This window comes from Gadus morhua, chromosome 8, assembly GCF_902167405.1.
Source record: "Gadus morhua chromosome 8, gadMor3.0, whole genome shotgun sequence".
NCBI classification, from domain to species: Eukaryota; Metazoa; Chordata; class Actinopteri; order Gadiformes; family Gadidae; genus Gadus; species Gadus morhua.
In genome coordinates this window covers 4,892,271-4,909,592 of record NC_044055.1, presented here as the reverse complement: position 1 = coordinate 4,909,592, position 17,322 = coordinate 4,892,271, and the positions used below count along the sequence as shown (strand labels likewise).

Sequence of the window (17,322 nt, the reverse complement as noted above, 5' to 3'; positions counted from 1 at the left end):
GGCATCTGAGTCTGTTTTATATGCAGATCGCATTCATGAGGTCATTTGCATTGACCATTTATGGTTAAAAAGGGGCGTGTAGAGGGCGGAACGTGAAGCTGATTCAGCTGCGCACAATTGTTGTCAGTATGTGATTTATAAAGCAAAGATTGCGTACAGGTGTGCGTACGCAGTGTTTTATAAATCTGAATATTTTTTGGCGCACGCAAAACTTGGCTTCTGGGCGTACGCACATTTTTAGTAACGATCCTACGCACAGTTTTATAAATGAGACCCCAGGTGAGTACTGGTGAAGACATCACACAGGTGAGTACTGGTGAAGACATCACACAGGTGAGTCCAGGTGATGACATCGCACAGGTGAGTACAGATGATATCATCACCAGGTGAGTACTGGTGAAGACATCACACAGGTGTGTACAGGTAATGACAGTGCACAGGTGAGAACAGGAAATGACAAGACTAGATGATGACATCACACAAAGTGAGTACAGGTGATGACATCACACAGGTAGTCAGTGCAGGTAACTATGGTTTATCTAACTATCTGGGTTACTATCTGGGTGTTACATAAGCAAAGAAGTGACCTTACCTGGAGCCCATCAGCCTGAAACAACAAAACAAAGATTGAAGTAAAGCAAAGGCAACCATTTGAAACAGGATGCATGGATATATTTCCGCTCAAGCGCATTAGGAGGAAGGGTAAAACCATCGCCACCCAGCGGTATTGTTCCAAAGCTGAGCGAGTAACACATTGTGTTTCCCATTGACTGTGTTTTAAAATAAAATACTGCAGTCTAATTCTGAAGTGAGCTATGACATCGGCTACCGATTTCAGATGGTTAAAGTAACAAGTAAAAAGAAATGCTGACTTCCGTTTGCAGTAAAACGTAGCCTATGATGTACTTTTCTTTAAACGTCTCTATGGGGAAAAGCGATGCATTTCACCCCAGTGTTTGAACGCCAATAGCAGAGGGAGTGGATTTGTGATCCCCTCAATTGCTGTGTTCTGATACCCATACTTCCATGAGTACACTTAAACGTAGTACACTATCCGCACCCACTAAGCACGCAGATTTCCAGATGTCAGTGTTGTTCCAAAAAACGAATACTCCGTGCTGCACTAACCGGAAATTACCATCACGACTGCTGCCGCGGCTCGTCACCCGCCAAAAATGGTGAAGGGTGAACCCTTTCCCGCGTAGCTGCTTTAAAAAGCTAAAAAGCTACAAAATGACTCCATCAATGCAGGCTATTTTTTTTCGAGCCGAGCTGCTGGCTCAGCCTAGCTCCGCCTCTTCCGCTACGTAGCCAAGATGGTTGCCGTTGAGTGCGAAAAGTGTCCACCGATCCACACTCAGCGTTTTGACTGTTCTGAAAGCACCATCCGGGTCCTTTCAGTTCTTTTCGCCCCGATCGTAATTGGAACGCTGTACGTACTCAAACTAAGTACAGTAAGCATTGGGAAGTATGGATATTGGAACACGCCACATGTATTACTCCACCCCACTCCACTCACCCGCCGATGATCAGCTTCACCATGACTCTGTACGTGACCAGGATCCCCATCACCTCCTTCAGAACACCTTCTTTGATGCTGAGATGCAGAACACGACAACATTACATATAGCTTTATTCGGGAATCATTTCAGAGCTCGGACATGCCCGACCTGAGTCAGTCGCAGCATCAAACTAGCGTGCAAATTAGCGTGTTAATAACGCCTCAACGCAATCTTATTTTAACGCGAATAAAATAACAATTCCCAAATCTGTGATGCTACTTATTTTAATTGAACTACGCCTAGTAACTGTTGGTTTACAAATGTACTAAATAACTGAATGCTTACAATTCCCAAATCGGTGGTGTTCCGTAAATTTCATATTCAACCCACACTGAGTGGTTCAATAAAACTCAAGATCACTTGGCTAGTTTGAACAAAAAAATTATTTAGTATGAATGACAATGTGTCTTTCCTTTTGATAATCTCATTTAATTCAAGTGGACTGGATTTACAATATAATTTTAAAAGTGTGATTATTTGCGAATTAAGTTCACCAATACTATGCGATTAATCACTATTAAACAAATGAATAGTTTGACAGCCCTAGTAATTATGCAAGACGAGGAATGGACTGCATTTATTCTAACCAGTGTCTACTCAATGCGTTTTACAATACTGCCTCAAACCTCATTTGATTCATATCTAATCTTCACTCTGGTTAGGTGTTTTTGATTCATAACTTATCCTCACTCCGGTCAGGTGTTTCTGAGAAACTAGGAGCTTGATTAAATTACACAGAATGTGTAGCTACTCACTTTGAACACAATCGTAACTGTTTGTCTTTTATATTTGATCTGGTCGTGGCAAAGTTGGTTTTTCAAGGATTTCATGGTTTAGCAGATCTATCTGCCTGTTAAACTACCATGAATGCTTTAATTTCACATGATGCCCATGTTTCCTGCGTGAACGCGAAAGCGCCTATGTCCCGTGATTCACCTCATGTGTGTCACAATTCATTTATATGTCATCCATAATTTTCAGCTGGTGTATTCCTTCAAATTGCAATTAACACAACAACACATCAAAATAACCCCATCCACATGACCCAAAGAATAACCTTTTTTGCAAAACCAAACAAGTCCTTCTGTTCTTCACTGTGATTGGCTCTGACTGAGATCGACCGTGATGTCTGTGATTGGCAACTCACAGGCTTGAGGATGCCAGGTTGGTGTCCTCATGTTTCAGCTTGCCATCCAGCGCTATGCCCCGCCTCTCCTTGTTGTTGGCCAATAGGGGAAGGAGGGTGTAGACCTTTTGGAGACTTGCTCCAGTGGAGACTGCATCCCTGAGCCAATAGGAGACAAGCATTTAAAAAACAGGGCTGCTTTCCTTCCAATCAACTTTACTGTCCAACTTTTAAAATTACTGAGACAGGAACATATCACTATGTGGTCCATGACAACGATACAAACTTCATGAGTTAATTAGGACTTGATCATTGTTAAGACTTTTACCCAGAATCCTTTGTGGCCACGGATTTGACATAGCTGTCATTGCAGTATAAAACCACTGTGGAAACCTGGTCCACTGGGAGAAGAGGAGAGGAAAAGGGAGGAGACAGGTGAAATTATGTAAATAAATATTGACTATTGACTATTTAGTCAGGCAAAATGACTTACCCCTCTCTAAGTGCTCGTCTGTGAATAATAACAAACATCTCAGCTTAACTTAAGGACTAGGTAGGGGTGAGTCTGGCGGCATCTGACTCAAGGCTGCCAACCGGTAGACTAGGGACATCGGGGATCCAACCCAGAACCTTTACCCCTGGGACGCTGTTTAACAAAAGGCAGCTCCTCTTGGGTTCCTCACCAGAGACAATGATGTTCTTGATGTTTTTGTTGGAGTTGTTGGTCACGCTCACGTTTACGTTGATGGCTTCGCCGTGGTAGAAGGTCTACAGCAGAGGGAGGGTCGGAGGTCAGGCGTGAGGGTGTTCCCCCGCAAACATAACCATCACCAATATCGCGTCGTACAAAGGAACGTTTTAAACCACAGAGCAGACGGAGGGGGGGGGGGGGGGGGGCGGCAGTAGCTCAGGAGGCAGAGCGGGTTGGCTGGTAACTGAACCAACGAGGTGTCCCTGAGCAAGACACCTCACCCTAACTGCTCCCGACGAGCTGGCTGTCGCCCTGCGGGGCTGACTCCGCCGTCGGTGTGCGAATGTGTGAATGAATGGATGAATGTCAGGGACTATTGTAATGCGCTTTGGATAAAAGCGCTATATAAATGCAGTCCATTTAGGAGTTCAGTGAATTCTTTGAGTTCCAATGCAGGCCGCTAAGGCAGCAGGTCAGGGCCAAGGTCTCTTGGTCTGTGATGACTACAGGCTGCGGATCGGCCCCAGAACAACCCAGCTCCATTTACCTTTAGGGCATTAAGCAGACTCTTCTATCCAAAGCAACTCACAATAAGTACATTTGTCAAAAGAAGGAAAAACAACAATATATTGCTGTCGGTACAGTAAGGCTGTTCATAGAACCAAGTGCCAAGCACTAGAAATCGCTAGGTTAACCCATTCCCCATACACAACAAAACTATAACTACTATAACTAAGTATGACATACAAAGTGCGTACATCAAATGCCAGGATGTACAACATTCAATAAGTAGGAGGGGAGGGACTTCATTGGTTCTCAAAAAAAAGTGATTTTCATTATTATTATTTTTTTTATCATATCAATAAACAAAAAGTAATAAATATAAAGAGAAAAGTCGACTCTCTCTAGCTTTCAATTAAATCCTGTTACATTTGTTAGTTTTAATCCGACTGTTCATTACTTTGAGAGGATGAACCTCAGTTTCCTGATTTGGACCTCACTTGACCTCACTCCCAGAGGTCCACGGTGCAATGTTCTTTTTCACCACTGGGATGCTGACGGCGTTTCCCGCCTGATTTTTTTTTCTTTGGTGGCCCTCAGTCAAATTACGGGTTCCTAAATTGGCCCTCAGCTGTCCAAACTTTGAGAGTCCCCGCCCCACTCACATCCTTCTCCAGAGTGACCTCCAGGTGCAGCGGTTTGTCGGCCGTCACAAAGTCCCGGCTCCTCGTCACCGGCTCGACCGGCTCGTCCGTCTCGGGAGCGTACTGAACCTTCCGGAGCATCAGCTTCACGGCGCTCCTGGGGTGAGGAAGAGCGCCGTCACTCAGGCTCACTATTTAGCATCGTCAGGGGAGCGGCGGACAAACAGCGCTGTCACACAGGCTCACTATTTAGCATCATCAGAGCATTGGGCGGAGAACAGCGCCGTCACTCACGCTCACTATTTAGCATCATCAGAGCATAGGGCGTAGAACAGCACAGTCATTCACGCTCACTATTTAGCATCATCAGGGGAGCGGCGGACAAACAGCGCTGTCACACAGGCTCACTATTTAGCATCAACAGGGGAGTGGTGCAGAATATTCTCGGGTATTCTCGGGTAAAGTTTGGTTACAGCCTGGTTATAGTCTGGTTAGCACTTGGTTAGTGTGTCTGGGTAGTGGTTCTGGTTAGTGTGTCTGGTTAGTGTGTTTGGCTAGTGGGTCTGGTTAGAGGTTCTGGTTAGTGTCTGGTTAGTGTCTGATCAGTGTTTCTGGTTAGTGTCTGGTTAGTATGTCTGGTTAGTGTGTCTGGTTAGTGTCGGGTTAGTGTGTCTGGTTAGTGTCTTGTTAGTTTCTTGCTAGTGTCTGGTTAGTGTCTGGTAAGTGTCTGGTTAGTGTCTGGTTAGTGTCTGGTTAGTGTCTGCATAGTGTCGGGTCTCAGTCCCGCTCACTATTTAGTATCATCATCAGAGCGGTGGAGAACAGCACTATCACTCAGGCTCACTATTTAGCATCATCAGGGGAGTGGCGAAGAACAGCACCGTCAATCACGCTCACTATTTAGCATCATCAGGGTAGTGGTGGAGAACAGCACTATCCCTCAGGCTCACTATTTAGCATCATCAGGGGAGCGGCGGAGAACAGCACTGTCAATCAGGCTCACTATTTAGCAGGCCTTCTCATACAAATGATCTGACAATGAATTCAGGTATGGGTTTGTCTACAGTTTAATGTAGACAAACCCTGTCAATGTCTTCGTGTAAGAATCTGAATGTCGGTTCCAGTCTCTCACCTTTTGCGAATCTTTGCATCCTGGCTCTCAGCGCTGAAAGCCTTGATCTCAAACTCCACCGCACATTGCTGCAAAGTGAGAAGACGTTGCCTTAAAGGGACAGCTTACCCAAAAGAGCACTGCTTCATACATGTGTTGTTGAAAAATTCCACCCGGCAAGATTAACACTGTTTCCCGAGACAAATCATGGAGACGTTGGATTGTTGACACCTTTGGTTGATTCATCCTAGCTCATGATGTCAATGGCACAACTTCCAATCCAGAGCAGTAGAAGATGTGTAGCCTGAATCCCTTGTTTGTGATTTACCTTGCCAGAGTCATTGGGTCCCGGCTGTAAACCCACTGAGCAAGGCAGGTTATCAGGAAACTGTAGGAAGTAGATAGTGGTTAGGGTTAGAAAGTGTTAAATGTCATTCCAGCCAACCTGAGATTCATACAGGGTCATGGGACTTTCTCCTCTGGAGAGATAAGTTGGTTGTATCTTACCTCGAAGAAGAAGGGGTAGGCGTTGTCACCCAGCTTGCGCAGCAGTTTCCCCTGGATCTTGGTGTGAACCGCCTGCTCGCGGTCCAGGAGAGGGGGGTACACCTGGCGGGTGGACACATAAATCTCCCTCCTGAACACGATGCCCATCACGTCCATATCGTCTCGGCCGTAGCGAAAGGTGCAGGACAGTGTGACAAACGCTAGAGGGGGCCAAAGAGGCATTCGTTTTTATCCAAAATGTGGACAGAGTTCCGGGGTTATCTTAAACATGTGCTACAGAAAAATGGGGTCTTGTGACCCCTGTTTTTAATAGCTGATTGTGATTGAGGTCAAGAAGAGCTCCTTTTATAAATACGACTGCATTAATAATAGCACACCATAGCTTGAAACTGCTAGCCTCATGCTAGCAACAAAGTCTAACACGGTACTAACTGGCATGTAGGTGTCATTTGGAATGACACTAGCAGTCTACTTTCTAATCTGGATCGAATAAAGCACATTGCAATTCATTTTTATTAAAATGCTGAATTTGAATATTATGCTGGATGGCAAGAGTGATTTCTTGATCACACCAGAAATGTGCACTATTTTAGGAGATCATTTGGGTATACCTTTCCTGCCATCCAGGGCCCCTGGGTCGATGAGGAGGACACCGTCTGGGGGTCAGGGGCGGGACGGATGAGCAGAAGCGTGAATTATTAAATGCAGGTAGACAAATACTATTAATAGTTTCACAATATAAATAAACACCACTACTAAATATCTTGACACCAATACTAAATTATAGTAAACAAAGAAAGAACAATACTAAATAAGTGGTATTTATATACTACTTATTTAGCATATGTATATATGCTAAATAAGTAGTATTAAGTAGATGTACATCGTACTTATTTTACATATATATAAATATATATACATATTTACACATAAAATAATGAATGTATTACTATTTGGTATTGGGTGCACTGCGGATTAACAGCTGGTGAATAAACAGGAAGTAGAACTCACCAACTGGTTCAACTGAGTTCACATTGTCCACAAAATCCCTTTTACCCATGTAAACACTAACCTGAAAACACACACAAACATAAAACACACAGCGACACATGTGACCACACACACACACACACACACACACACACACACACACACACACACACACACACACACACACATACACACACACACACACACACACACACACACACACACACACACACACACACACACACACACACACACACACACACAGAGACTCACGCATGCACGAAAACACAAACACCTCATTGAGCTAATGCTCATCTCATCTGTAATCTGTTATAATGCTGCGCTAGTCTGGCCCTCACGGTCAAATGTGTTGTGGAGTCTCTTATTGTTTACTACTCATACACAGGCTTACCTCCCCTGTAGTCGGGCTATGGTCGTTATAGTCTGTTATGGTCTGGTTAGTCTGTTATTCTCGGGTAAAGTCTGGTTACAGCCTGGTTATAGTCTGGTTAGCACTTGGTTAGTGTGTCTGGTTATTTTTTCTGTTTAGTGTGTCTAGGGGTCAGCAACCTTTTCAACATGCAGTGCCAGTTTGACATTTTCTCGTTAATGAGTGTGCCTTAAGCAACAATATATAAAAAATTAAGCTGAATTAAGACATAGCGACCAAAATTTTTTCCAGAAGACGTGGAATTGTATTATTTCCAAATTGTCCATTATCATGCATCAACATTTTAAATGTGTTTTTGGATGTTATATTTGCAACATGGGCTTATAAATTATAATTGCATGTGTCCAATCTTAAAACACAATATTCAGAAACTCATTCAAAAACATATTTGCACTGTGAGATATGTAAAAAACGAGAATATATGAGAATGTTGGAACCATCCACATCGATATCTTTAAGACATGTACAGCTTTGCAAAACCATGTGAAGGCGAATTTTTTTTAATATTTTCTTCTCTATTACTCATAACATAGGTTTAAAAACTATTAATTGATCCCATTTCAGAACACTGCTTTCTGTAACTAATTTAAACATATTTGCACAGGGAGGAAATGCCCGAAACAGAATAAAGTGCAAAAAGAAAATCGGTAGTAATGATCGTGCTGCCGCATTGTGCTGTGATTTTTTTTAAATAATAATAATAATAAAAAATAAAAAATATATATATATATATTTTTTTATTTTATTTTAAGAGTGCCAATGATTATGCTGCCCCGTGCCAGTGGTGGCACGCGTGCCTAGGGTTGCCGACCCCTCTAGTTAGTGTGTTTGGCTAGTAGGTCTGGTTAGTGGTTCTGGTTAGTATCTGATTAGTGTCTTGTTAGTGTCTGGTTAGTGTCTGTTTAATGTCTTGTAAGTGTCTGGTTAGTGTCTGGTTAGGGTCTGGTTAGTACCTGGTCCGTGTGTCTAGTGCCAGAGCCTTTGTGAACCTTCAGAAGTGTCACACCAGCTTACCGATTTGTCGGTGGTGATTTTCTTGAAGATGACGCTCCTGGTGCTCATGCTGAGAGTGGGAGTTACAGTCTGAGGACGACAGGACACCCTGATGTTAACCTATCGTGGTGAATGAGTGGCGGACGCCGTACCACGCAGATATCTGATGTAGACGCGTTGCAACACATTCGAAACAGAATCCACATGCACATCCACCAGTCCAACTTTCAGATGAGGACACTTTACCTCCTTATCTTATCGTATTCATTCAGCAGAAGCATTATTCCACTGCATTTCACAGAGACTTACAGAGTCAAGGGGCAGGTAGGGGTTAGACAGTACAGAGACAGGTCACTAAGGAGCAGGTAGGGGTTAGACAGTACAGAGACAGGTCATTAAGGAGCAGGTAGGGGTTAGACAGTACAGAGACAAGTCATTAAGGAGCAGGTAGGGGTTAGACAGTACAGAGACAGGTCATTAAGGAGCAGGTAGGGGTTAGACAGTACAGAGACAGGTCAGTAAGGAGCAGGTAGGGGTTAGACAGTACAGAGACAGGTCATTAAGGAGCAGGTAGGGGTTAGACAGTACAGAGACAGGTCATTAAGGAGCAGGTAGGGGTTAGACAGTACAGAGACAGGATATTAAGGATTAGGTAGGGGTTAGAGGTCATTAAGGAGCAGGAAGGGGTTAGACAGTGCAGAGACAGGTCATTAAGGAGCAGGCAGGGGTTAGACAGTACAGAGACAGGTCTTTAAGGAGCTGTTAGGGGTTTGACAGTACAGAGACAGGTCAATAAGAAGTAACTTCATTAAGAAGTTTGGGACCCTTGAAAAAGATACACACACAAAGACACACACACACACACACACACACACACACACACACACACACACACACACACACACACACACACACACACACACACACACACACATACAAACTCTGACCTGTGTGATGAAATCGTTGCAGGGTTGAATCAGACTGGAGATGCTATAAGGACCATCTTCTGTCTTTTACTTGTTACCTCAGCCAGCCGTCCAGTCAGACGAGGTGGGCGGGACATCCCGGGACACGCCCACAGACTCTGGCATAGTCTCCCTGTGATAAAACAATCCTTGTCTGAGCGGATTGGTGAAACTTCCACTAGGTCAGCATATCACATAAACACACACACACACACACACACACACACACACACACACACACACACACACACACACACACACACACACACACCTAGCTAAACACACAAGCGCACACAAACACACACACACACATACAGACAAACACACGCAGACACGCACACGGACACACCCACGTAAACACACGCTTGTGCACAATCATGCAAAAAACGCACACACACACACACACACTTAAATATGAACACATGAACGCCCACGTAGGGAGGTTCAGTAGCGTTTGTGCGTTGTAGGTCCGACTGACGATATGTAGCATGGGAGGAAGCAGGCTAACAGGTTAGCTATCCAGCTACAATATGGAGGGTTCAGAGGGATGATAGGGGGAGACCCAGCAGGAGGGTGTTTGTAGTGCTCAGTGTGTGGAGTGGGTAGTGAAGGTTGTGTATTTGATGTGTCAGGTAGCTCGAAATAGAGGTTGTAATCTGTAATCCTCTGTTCTGCCGGTCAGCACGAATTGAGATTGTTGCACACACACACACACACACACACACACACACACACACACACACACACACACACACACACACACACCCTGAGATTAAATAACCCGGCTCCATGCTTTTATCATTATTACATACACACGCGCACACACAATGAGATTTAAAAGCCAACTTTATGCTTTTATCATTATTACACGTCACACACACACATACACACACGCACACACACACCCACACATACACGCATACACGTACACGAACACACACACACACACACACACACACACACACACACACACACACACACACACACACACACACACACACACACACACACACACACACAGACTAAACAGCAAGCTTCATGCTTTTATCATTATTACACACACAAAGAAAAATCTCCAACAATGTTACAATTTAATAAAAACTTTATTTATAATCATCACATCTTAATTTCGTCAAAATAATTACATTTCACTGATTTTTTTCTTAGCCTTAAAAAGTAAACAAAAACAAAACATCCTGGACAGAAACGCAGCACCAACATCCAGACAGAGGGAGAGGAGCAGGAGGAAGAGGAGGAAGAGGAGGAGGAGCAGGAGGAGGAGGAAGAAGAGGAGGAGGAGGAGGAGGAGCAAGAGGGGGCGGAGGAGGAGGGGGGAGGAGGAGTAGAAGGGGGAGGAGGAAGAGGAGGAGGAGCAGGAGGAGGAAGAAGAGGAGGAGGAGGAGGAGGAGCAAGAGGGGGCGGAGGAGGAGGGGGGAGGAGGAGTAGAAGGGGGAGGAGGAAGAGGAGGAGGAGCAGGAGGAGGAAGAAGAGGAGGAGGAGAAGGAGGAGCAAGAGGGGGCGGAGGAGGAGGGGGGAGGAGGAGTAGAAGGGGGAGGAGGAAGAGGAGGAGGAGCAGGAAGAGGAGGAAGAATAGGAGGAGGAGAAGGAGGAGGAGGAAGAGGGGTGGGAGGAGGAATAGAAGGGGGAGGAGGAGGAAGAGGAGGGGGGAGGTGCTGGAGATGGAGGGGGGGAGGAGGAGGAGGAGGAGGAAGAGGAGGAGGGGAGCAGGGGGAGGAGGAGGAGGAGGAGAGGAGCAGGAAGAGGAGGAGGAGCAGAGGGGGAGGAGCAGGAGGAGGATCAGGGGGAGGAGGAGGAGGATCAGGGGGAGTAGGAGAAGGGGAGGAGGGTCAGGGGGAGGAGGAGGAGGGGGGGGGAGGAGGATCAGGGGGAGTAGGAGGCTCCTCTTCTAGACGTACTCCTTCGATTTCGATTCAGATTTGGGTGTGAAGATCTTCTTAGGCTGGGCGCCACGGTAACCCCTGGAAGACCAATCACATCGTTAGAACGGGTCCAGAGGACTGAACACAAATTTGGGGCTATGTTGAAAATAAGGTTCTATGCTAGTACTGCGCTACTTTGTTAATACTGTCGTACTATGTAAGTACTGTGGTACTACGGTAGTACTGCGGTACAATGACAGTACTGTGGTACTATGTTAATAATGTGGTACTATGATAATAATGTGGTACTATGTAAGTACCGCGGTACTATGTTATTACTATGGTATTATGTTAATAATGTGGCACTATGGTAGTACTGTGGTACTATGTTAATAATAAGGTACTATGGTATTACTATGGTACTATGTCAGTACTGAGGTACTATGGTAGTACTGCGGTACAATGTCAGTACTCTGGTACTATGTTAATAATGTGGTACTATGATAATAATAAGGTACTATGGTATTACTATGGTACTATGTCAGTACTGAGGTACTATGGTAGTACTGTGGTACTATGTTAATAATGTGGTACTATGTTAATAATAAGGTACTATGGTATTACAATGGTATTATGCAAGTACTGAAGTACTATGGTATTACTATGGTACTATGTTAATAATGTGGCACTATGGTAGTACTGTGGCACTATGTTAATAATAAGGTACTTTGGTATTACTATGGTACTATGTCAGTGCCACAGTACTAACTGCTCGTCTGTTATTGGATCTGTTCCTTTAACCCATGTGAAACCGTGGTGCACTTACCCTGTGCTACCAGCAGGGGTCACCCTCTTGCAGGCGCAGCAGAGCATGCCTCCTCCCAGGATGGCCAGGAAGGCCCCAGCCCAGCCCATATAAAGCCCAGCCCCCAGCTCAAACCTGCACACATCGGAGCATTGACACTTGACTATAACATTTTTGTACATTTTACAAAATACATGCTATAATATACATTAAAGGGCTCATGCCATGCCCCCAGGTGGTGATGTTATTAGCTGAGACAAGCCGTTTGGCACAGGGAAGGAATGATTTTCAAAGTGAAATCACAAGTGGGTGTGTCAACCCAGATATATGAAGGACGGATGAGCAACGTTTGCTACTGTCCACTGGGTAGGCAGGTGGGCTGATCTATCCAACACACACAGCAGGTGGACACGCCCACTTGTGATGTCACTATGAAAATCATTCCCACCCTATGCTAAACGGCTTGTACCAGCTAATCACACCCACACCTGGTGGCATGATATGAGCCCTCTAAAATATTTTGATCAGGAAGCAGTGGTTGAGGTCTTCCGGGGAACTCACTTGATTCCCCCGGTGAAGGGGTCATAGAAGTCCTCCACGATCATGTTGGCGTACCAAGACACCGATACCAAGGTGCACACACCTGCACAGAGCAGTCATACATTAGGACTCACTGATGCTAACGAACAAATCAATTAGCCTCAATTTACTGCGGCAAATGAACAAAACAATAAGTACAATACTCTACGAATTTGTCAAATTCACTGTGGAAAATAAACAAAACAATTAAAGAATTAAAACATTTGCTGTTGGTAATGGACAAATCTATTAGCAACAATGAGTCAATTCGCAACAATGAGTCAATTTGCCCAACTGATTACATTAGCATAGCTAACTGAATGTCGAACAGACGTCCATATCATCCGAGGTCGGCTTTAAGAGGCCGGTCTATTTTTACCACCTATTACGCTACCTTACAGTGAAATTCACCCGGGTGTATGATGGAATGGATCGATCCGTTTACCAGACTGCACAGTGGACTGAACCACTGCACAGTGGAATGAACCACTACACAGTGGACTGAACCACTACACAGTGGACTGAACCACTACACAGTGGAATGAACCACTGGTAGGCTGACTCATTCCCACCATCACTGTGAATATAATGTTGTATTGTAGCATATAGTGTGGTATCCAGTTTTGCATACAGTGGGGTATACAGTGGGGTATACTATAATATATACAGTGTTGTATAAAGTGTGGTATATTGTGGTTTACAGTGTGGTTTACAATCTTGTTACAGTGTGGTTTACAGTGTGGTTTACAGTGTGGTTACAGTGTGGTTACAGTGTGGTTAACAGTGTGGTTACAGTGTGGTTTACAGTGTGGTTTACAGTGTGGTTACAGTGTGGTTTACAGTGTGGTTTACAGTGTGGTTTAACGGGGGGTTTACAGTGTGGTTACAGTGTGGTTACAGTGTGGTTTACAGTGTGGTTTACAGTGTGGTTACAGTGTGGTTTACAGTGTGGTTTACAGTGGGGTATACTGTGTAGTATACAGTGTTGTATACAGTGTTGTATACAGTGTGGTACAGTTTGGTTTACAGTGTGGTTTACAGTCTTGTATACATTGTTGTATACAGTGTTGTATACAGTGTTATATACATGTCCAGATGTGTCTTACGGAGGACCTACCAGCCAGAGCAGACACGATGCCCCCGGCGATGACCAACTTGGCCTTGGACGACTCGGAGGCGGAGCCTATCTTGATGCACTTGACGCCCAGCAGGGCGATCACCAGGCAGGCGAGCCCCATCAGCAGAGCCACGATCATCAGGCCGCGACAGGCCTGCACGTAGCCTGCACACACACACACGCGCCACACACACACACACACACACACACACACACAAGCATGCACACAAGCACACGCACACACACACACACACACACACACACACACAAAGACACATGCAAAGACACACCGTACACACACGCACACACACACGCACTTGCACAAACACGCACACACACACAGACAAAGACACATAAAAACAAACACGCACCACACAGACACACACACACACACACACACAGACACACACAGATACACACGCGCACACAGCAGCACACACACACACACACACACGCACATTACGTACTGCCCACATGGTATCTCCCGCATATTCAAATCTCTTCCTCTTCCAATCATGACACCTAAGGGGTCGCCTAGCTTGCCACCACAAGGGGTGATGTTGTATAGCCATTAGCATCCAGTTAGCGCAGTGCACTGTGTAGGCTGGTAGGCTGATCCGTCTATCATACAGGTTTCACACTCCCACTATTGTCTCTATCGGGTGTGTGTCGTGGGCAGAGACCAGAATGTGTCCTGACTCTTTCTAGGTAGTGTGACGTGAGAGACGGATATGTCAAGTCTTGGTTGAGCTTTTATGACATCAGAGTCAGGCTGTGCCAGGACTACCTGAAAATGTCCCCTGTGGTTATTACGGACGAGATGCAACAGACCTTATACGCCTAACAGACATATTGGAAGCTGTTCTTTAATCTTCAGAGACCATGACAACTGATACGCATTATTCTGAATTCCATTTCACCACCGAAGTTGAATTTAGGACACATTTCTTTTGAGTCGTCATGATATCCCGAAAGTTTCTAGAAGATTTCCCCGCCCAAATTACCAAGATGGCTGCTTGGTGAATGAGGTCTATTGAGTTATTGATTGATTATTGTACATGAAATGGAACGGTTGAAGAATATGTTTAGAAATACAAAATGCGATGGAAGTTAAAGGAATAGTTTGTTTGGTTGGATAATTATTTCTGATTGATTTATTTAACCTTCACTTCACCAGTTGAGTTGCATCGTTATCAAACACACCTTTTAAGATAAGATATTATAGATTCTAAAATGAGAACTAAAATTAGTTACATTGGAAACAATTAAATCGATAAAAACCCTCAAAACTAAGTATTTTACTTTGTCAAATTAGAAGACATTATGTCCCATTTTGAGGACTGTATATTAAAATGCTTGTTATGAATGTGTGACTGTTTTTGCAACCCTAGAACACTCTACACGAACGAAAAGCTGTCCATCTGTTTGGGCGTTTCCCTCCATTTTGCTGTTGAAGACGACGCTAAAAATGGATTCTTCAAGAAATTATAACTCTGCTTTTTGATGATGAGGTCAACTTCTGTGTATCATAAATCGGTTTGAGAATTTATGTTAAGGATATATCCTGAGAGTTTACTGTACTGATTTGGACAGATAGACGATTGGTTTTATTGGCGGTAAAACGTGGCAATAAATGTTCGCACCATAAGAAAAATACGGAATCCTGACATACTGACCCTATTTCAACACAGTCAATTCTGGTAGAATTTCGACTCAGTTGATTATTTCTTGAATTATTGCACTTAAATAAAATATGACGGACAGATGTTCTTTTGAACCACTTCGACTAATGCATTTTTTATGTAGTCAACCTCAGCAGCCATTTTGTTAATGGTATCATTCAAATCTTTTCACCAGTTGATAATAAATTTGTTTAAAATGCTGTATTCAAAGAACTATTTTTGTTTTAAGTGTATGAAAAAGGTTAAGTTGATTTTAAATTTAAGTTCAATATAAGTGACTTTTGTTCAACTTAAAATCAACTTAACCTTTTTCACACACTTAAAACAAAAATAGTTATTTTAGTACAGTATTCTGAACAAGTACATGCTTTCAATAGCCCTCGTATAAATACTTTAGTAGCCCTTATACTGACAGGAATACAGCGGCCTCAGGCGGGCTCCTACCTGGGAGGCCCAGAAGGGACTCAAAGTCTTGGCACTGGGCGATACCCGTGCTGGTCTCGGTACACGAGTGCCAGAGGTTCTCGTACTGTCGCACCGAGGTGATGATGTTGCCGGCCACGGTGGACACCTTCCAGTAGTCGTTGCCCAGCGCGGTGCCGGTGATCAGCCAGCTGATGATGCACAGCACGAAGCCGACGGCCTCCACGGCGGTGGACATCGCGGACGCAGGGCTCAGAGACAGACGCTAGCGGATCAAACGGGAGTCAAACGGGCGGTAAGGCGAGTCGAGAGCGAGTGGCCACGAGGGAGACGAGCGTTCTCAGATAATAGGGTTCCAAAGGTCCAGGTGTAGGCGGGTGTAGCGGCGTGCGGAGGTGGAGGGTTAGGGTGTGGCGGGGTGTCAGTTGGGCCAGGAGAGTATCGCTTAGCCCTCGCCAACGTCTTTTATAGCGGCAGTCACGCCGAGTGGACTTCAGACCCGGCCAGGGGCCATAAACACACAGGGGCTACTCCTTCTAGGGCCTTACCGTCCTCTCCCCCAACCTTCCCATCATTGATCACGACTACCATGAGCTCATGACAAGGCTGATGACGATGATGATGATGATGATGAGTCCTAACCTCACCTCGGTATTGACCGTCAGGTATCATTTGCCGTTGACTCTCAGACCTCAACTGTTTCAGAGACATACTGTGTGTGTTTGTGTGTGTGTGTGTTTGTGTGTGTGTGCGTGCGTGTGTATATGTGTATGTGTGTGCGTGTGTGTGTCCATACGTGCGTGCGTGCGCAGGTGTACGTTTTCTCGTGTGGAGCGGTGCTTCCTGCCATTTGAAAGCGTAGCACTTGAAGTACTTCGAAGAAGCCGAGCGCGAAGGTACGCCCCTTATCTCGCCCGGGGAAACGGGCTGGCCGCGACCACGGCCAGGTTTTGGGGTGCCATTCCCTTTACAAATTGAATACAACCGCCTTTCATCGCCCTCCGTGTATCTCCAGGATTTCTGCCCATACGCTCTACATTAGAGATGGTCCAATACCATTTTTTCCCACCCAATACCGATTCAGACTCCTGAACTGGAGTATTTATCTGACTTTCGACCTCCTACCATTAACGAACGCAGCATAACACTGTAGTGGTTGTGATGCCGATACCCGATAGGCTACTGCAATTTAGGCAGCATCGGAGGGATTTCCGATTCTGGTATCGGTATCGGAACCCTACTCTCCTCTACTCTGCATCCAGACCTAGCTAGGAGTCTAACCCTATGGGGGTTCA

General features: G+C 44.9%; 2 protein-coding genes across 2 annotated transcripts in view; both read right to left on the bottom strand.

The window, feature by feature from the left end:
• The window catches only part of saga (S-antigen; retina and pineal gland (arrestin) a), a 12,431-nt gene extending 2,772 nt beyond the window's left edge, over positions 1-9,659 (bottom strand). Inside the window, exons 1-13 of the mRNA XM_030364696.1 lie at positions 9,524-9,659; positions 8,598-8,666; positions 7,154-7,214; positions 6,754-6,798; positions 6,143-6,342; positions 5,964-6,023; positions 5,657-5,724; positions 4,546-4,681; positions 3,372-3,456; positions 3,017-3,089; positions 2,710-2,847; positions 1,520-1,597; positions 593-607 (exon numbers count right to left, since the gene is read on the bottom strand). Coding sequence (XP_030220556.1) covers positions 593-607; positions 1,520-1,597; positions 2,710-2,847; positions 3,017-3,089; positions 3,372-3,456; positions 4,546-4,681; positions 5,657-5,724; positions 5,964-6,023; positions 6,143-6,342; positions 6,754-6,798; positions 7,154-7,214; positions 8,598-8,645 — 1,007 coding nt within the window. The 5' untranslated portion in view covers positions 8,646-8,666; positions 9,524-9,659. The remainder of the gene's footprint in view (positions 1-592; positions 608-1,519; positions 1,598-2,709; positions 2,848-3,016; positions 3,090-3,371; positions 3,457-4,545; positions 4,682-5,656; positions 5,725-5,963; positions 6,024-6,142; positions 6,343-6,753; positions 6,799-7,153; positions 7,215-8,597; positions 8,667-9,523) is intronic.
• A 1,602-nt stretch (positions 9,660-11,261) lies between these two features.
• cldn15la (claudin 15-like a) lies at positions 11,262-16,488 on the bottom strand. The gene is made up of 5 exons (XM_030364697.1): positions 16,049-16,488; positions 13,923-14,087; positions 12,788-12,869; positions 12,248-12,361; positions 11,262-11,520 (listed from the first exon to the last, which is right to left on the bottom strand). The coding sequence occupies exons 1-5, from the start codon at positions 16,263-16,265 to the stop codon at positions 11,448-11,450; spliced, it is 651 nt and encodes a 216-aa protein (XP_030220557.1). The 5' UTR covers positions 16,266-16,488; the 3' UTR covers positions 11,262-11,447.
• Positions 16,489-17,322: the final 834 nt, after the last annotated feature.

What these genes read in the sequence shown, in the direction of transcription:
- cldn15la (XM_030364697.1), bottom strand. Translation starts at nt 16,265, where the DNA reads ATGTCCACCGCCGTGGAGGCCGTCGGCTTCGTGCTGTGCATCATCAGC. An exon ending in CATCGTGTCTGCTCTGGCTG is followed by an intron (nt 12,870 to 13,922) that starts GTAGGTCCTCCG and finishes TGCTCTGTGCAG; the next exon opens with GTGTGTGCACCTTGGTATCG. An exon ending in CCCTTCACCGGGGGAATCAA is followed by an intron (nt 12,362 to 12,787) that starts GTGAGTTCCCCG and finishes CGATGTGTGCAG; the next exon opens with GTTTGAGCTGGGGGCTGGGC.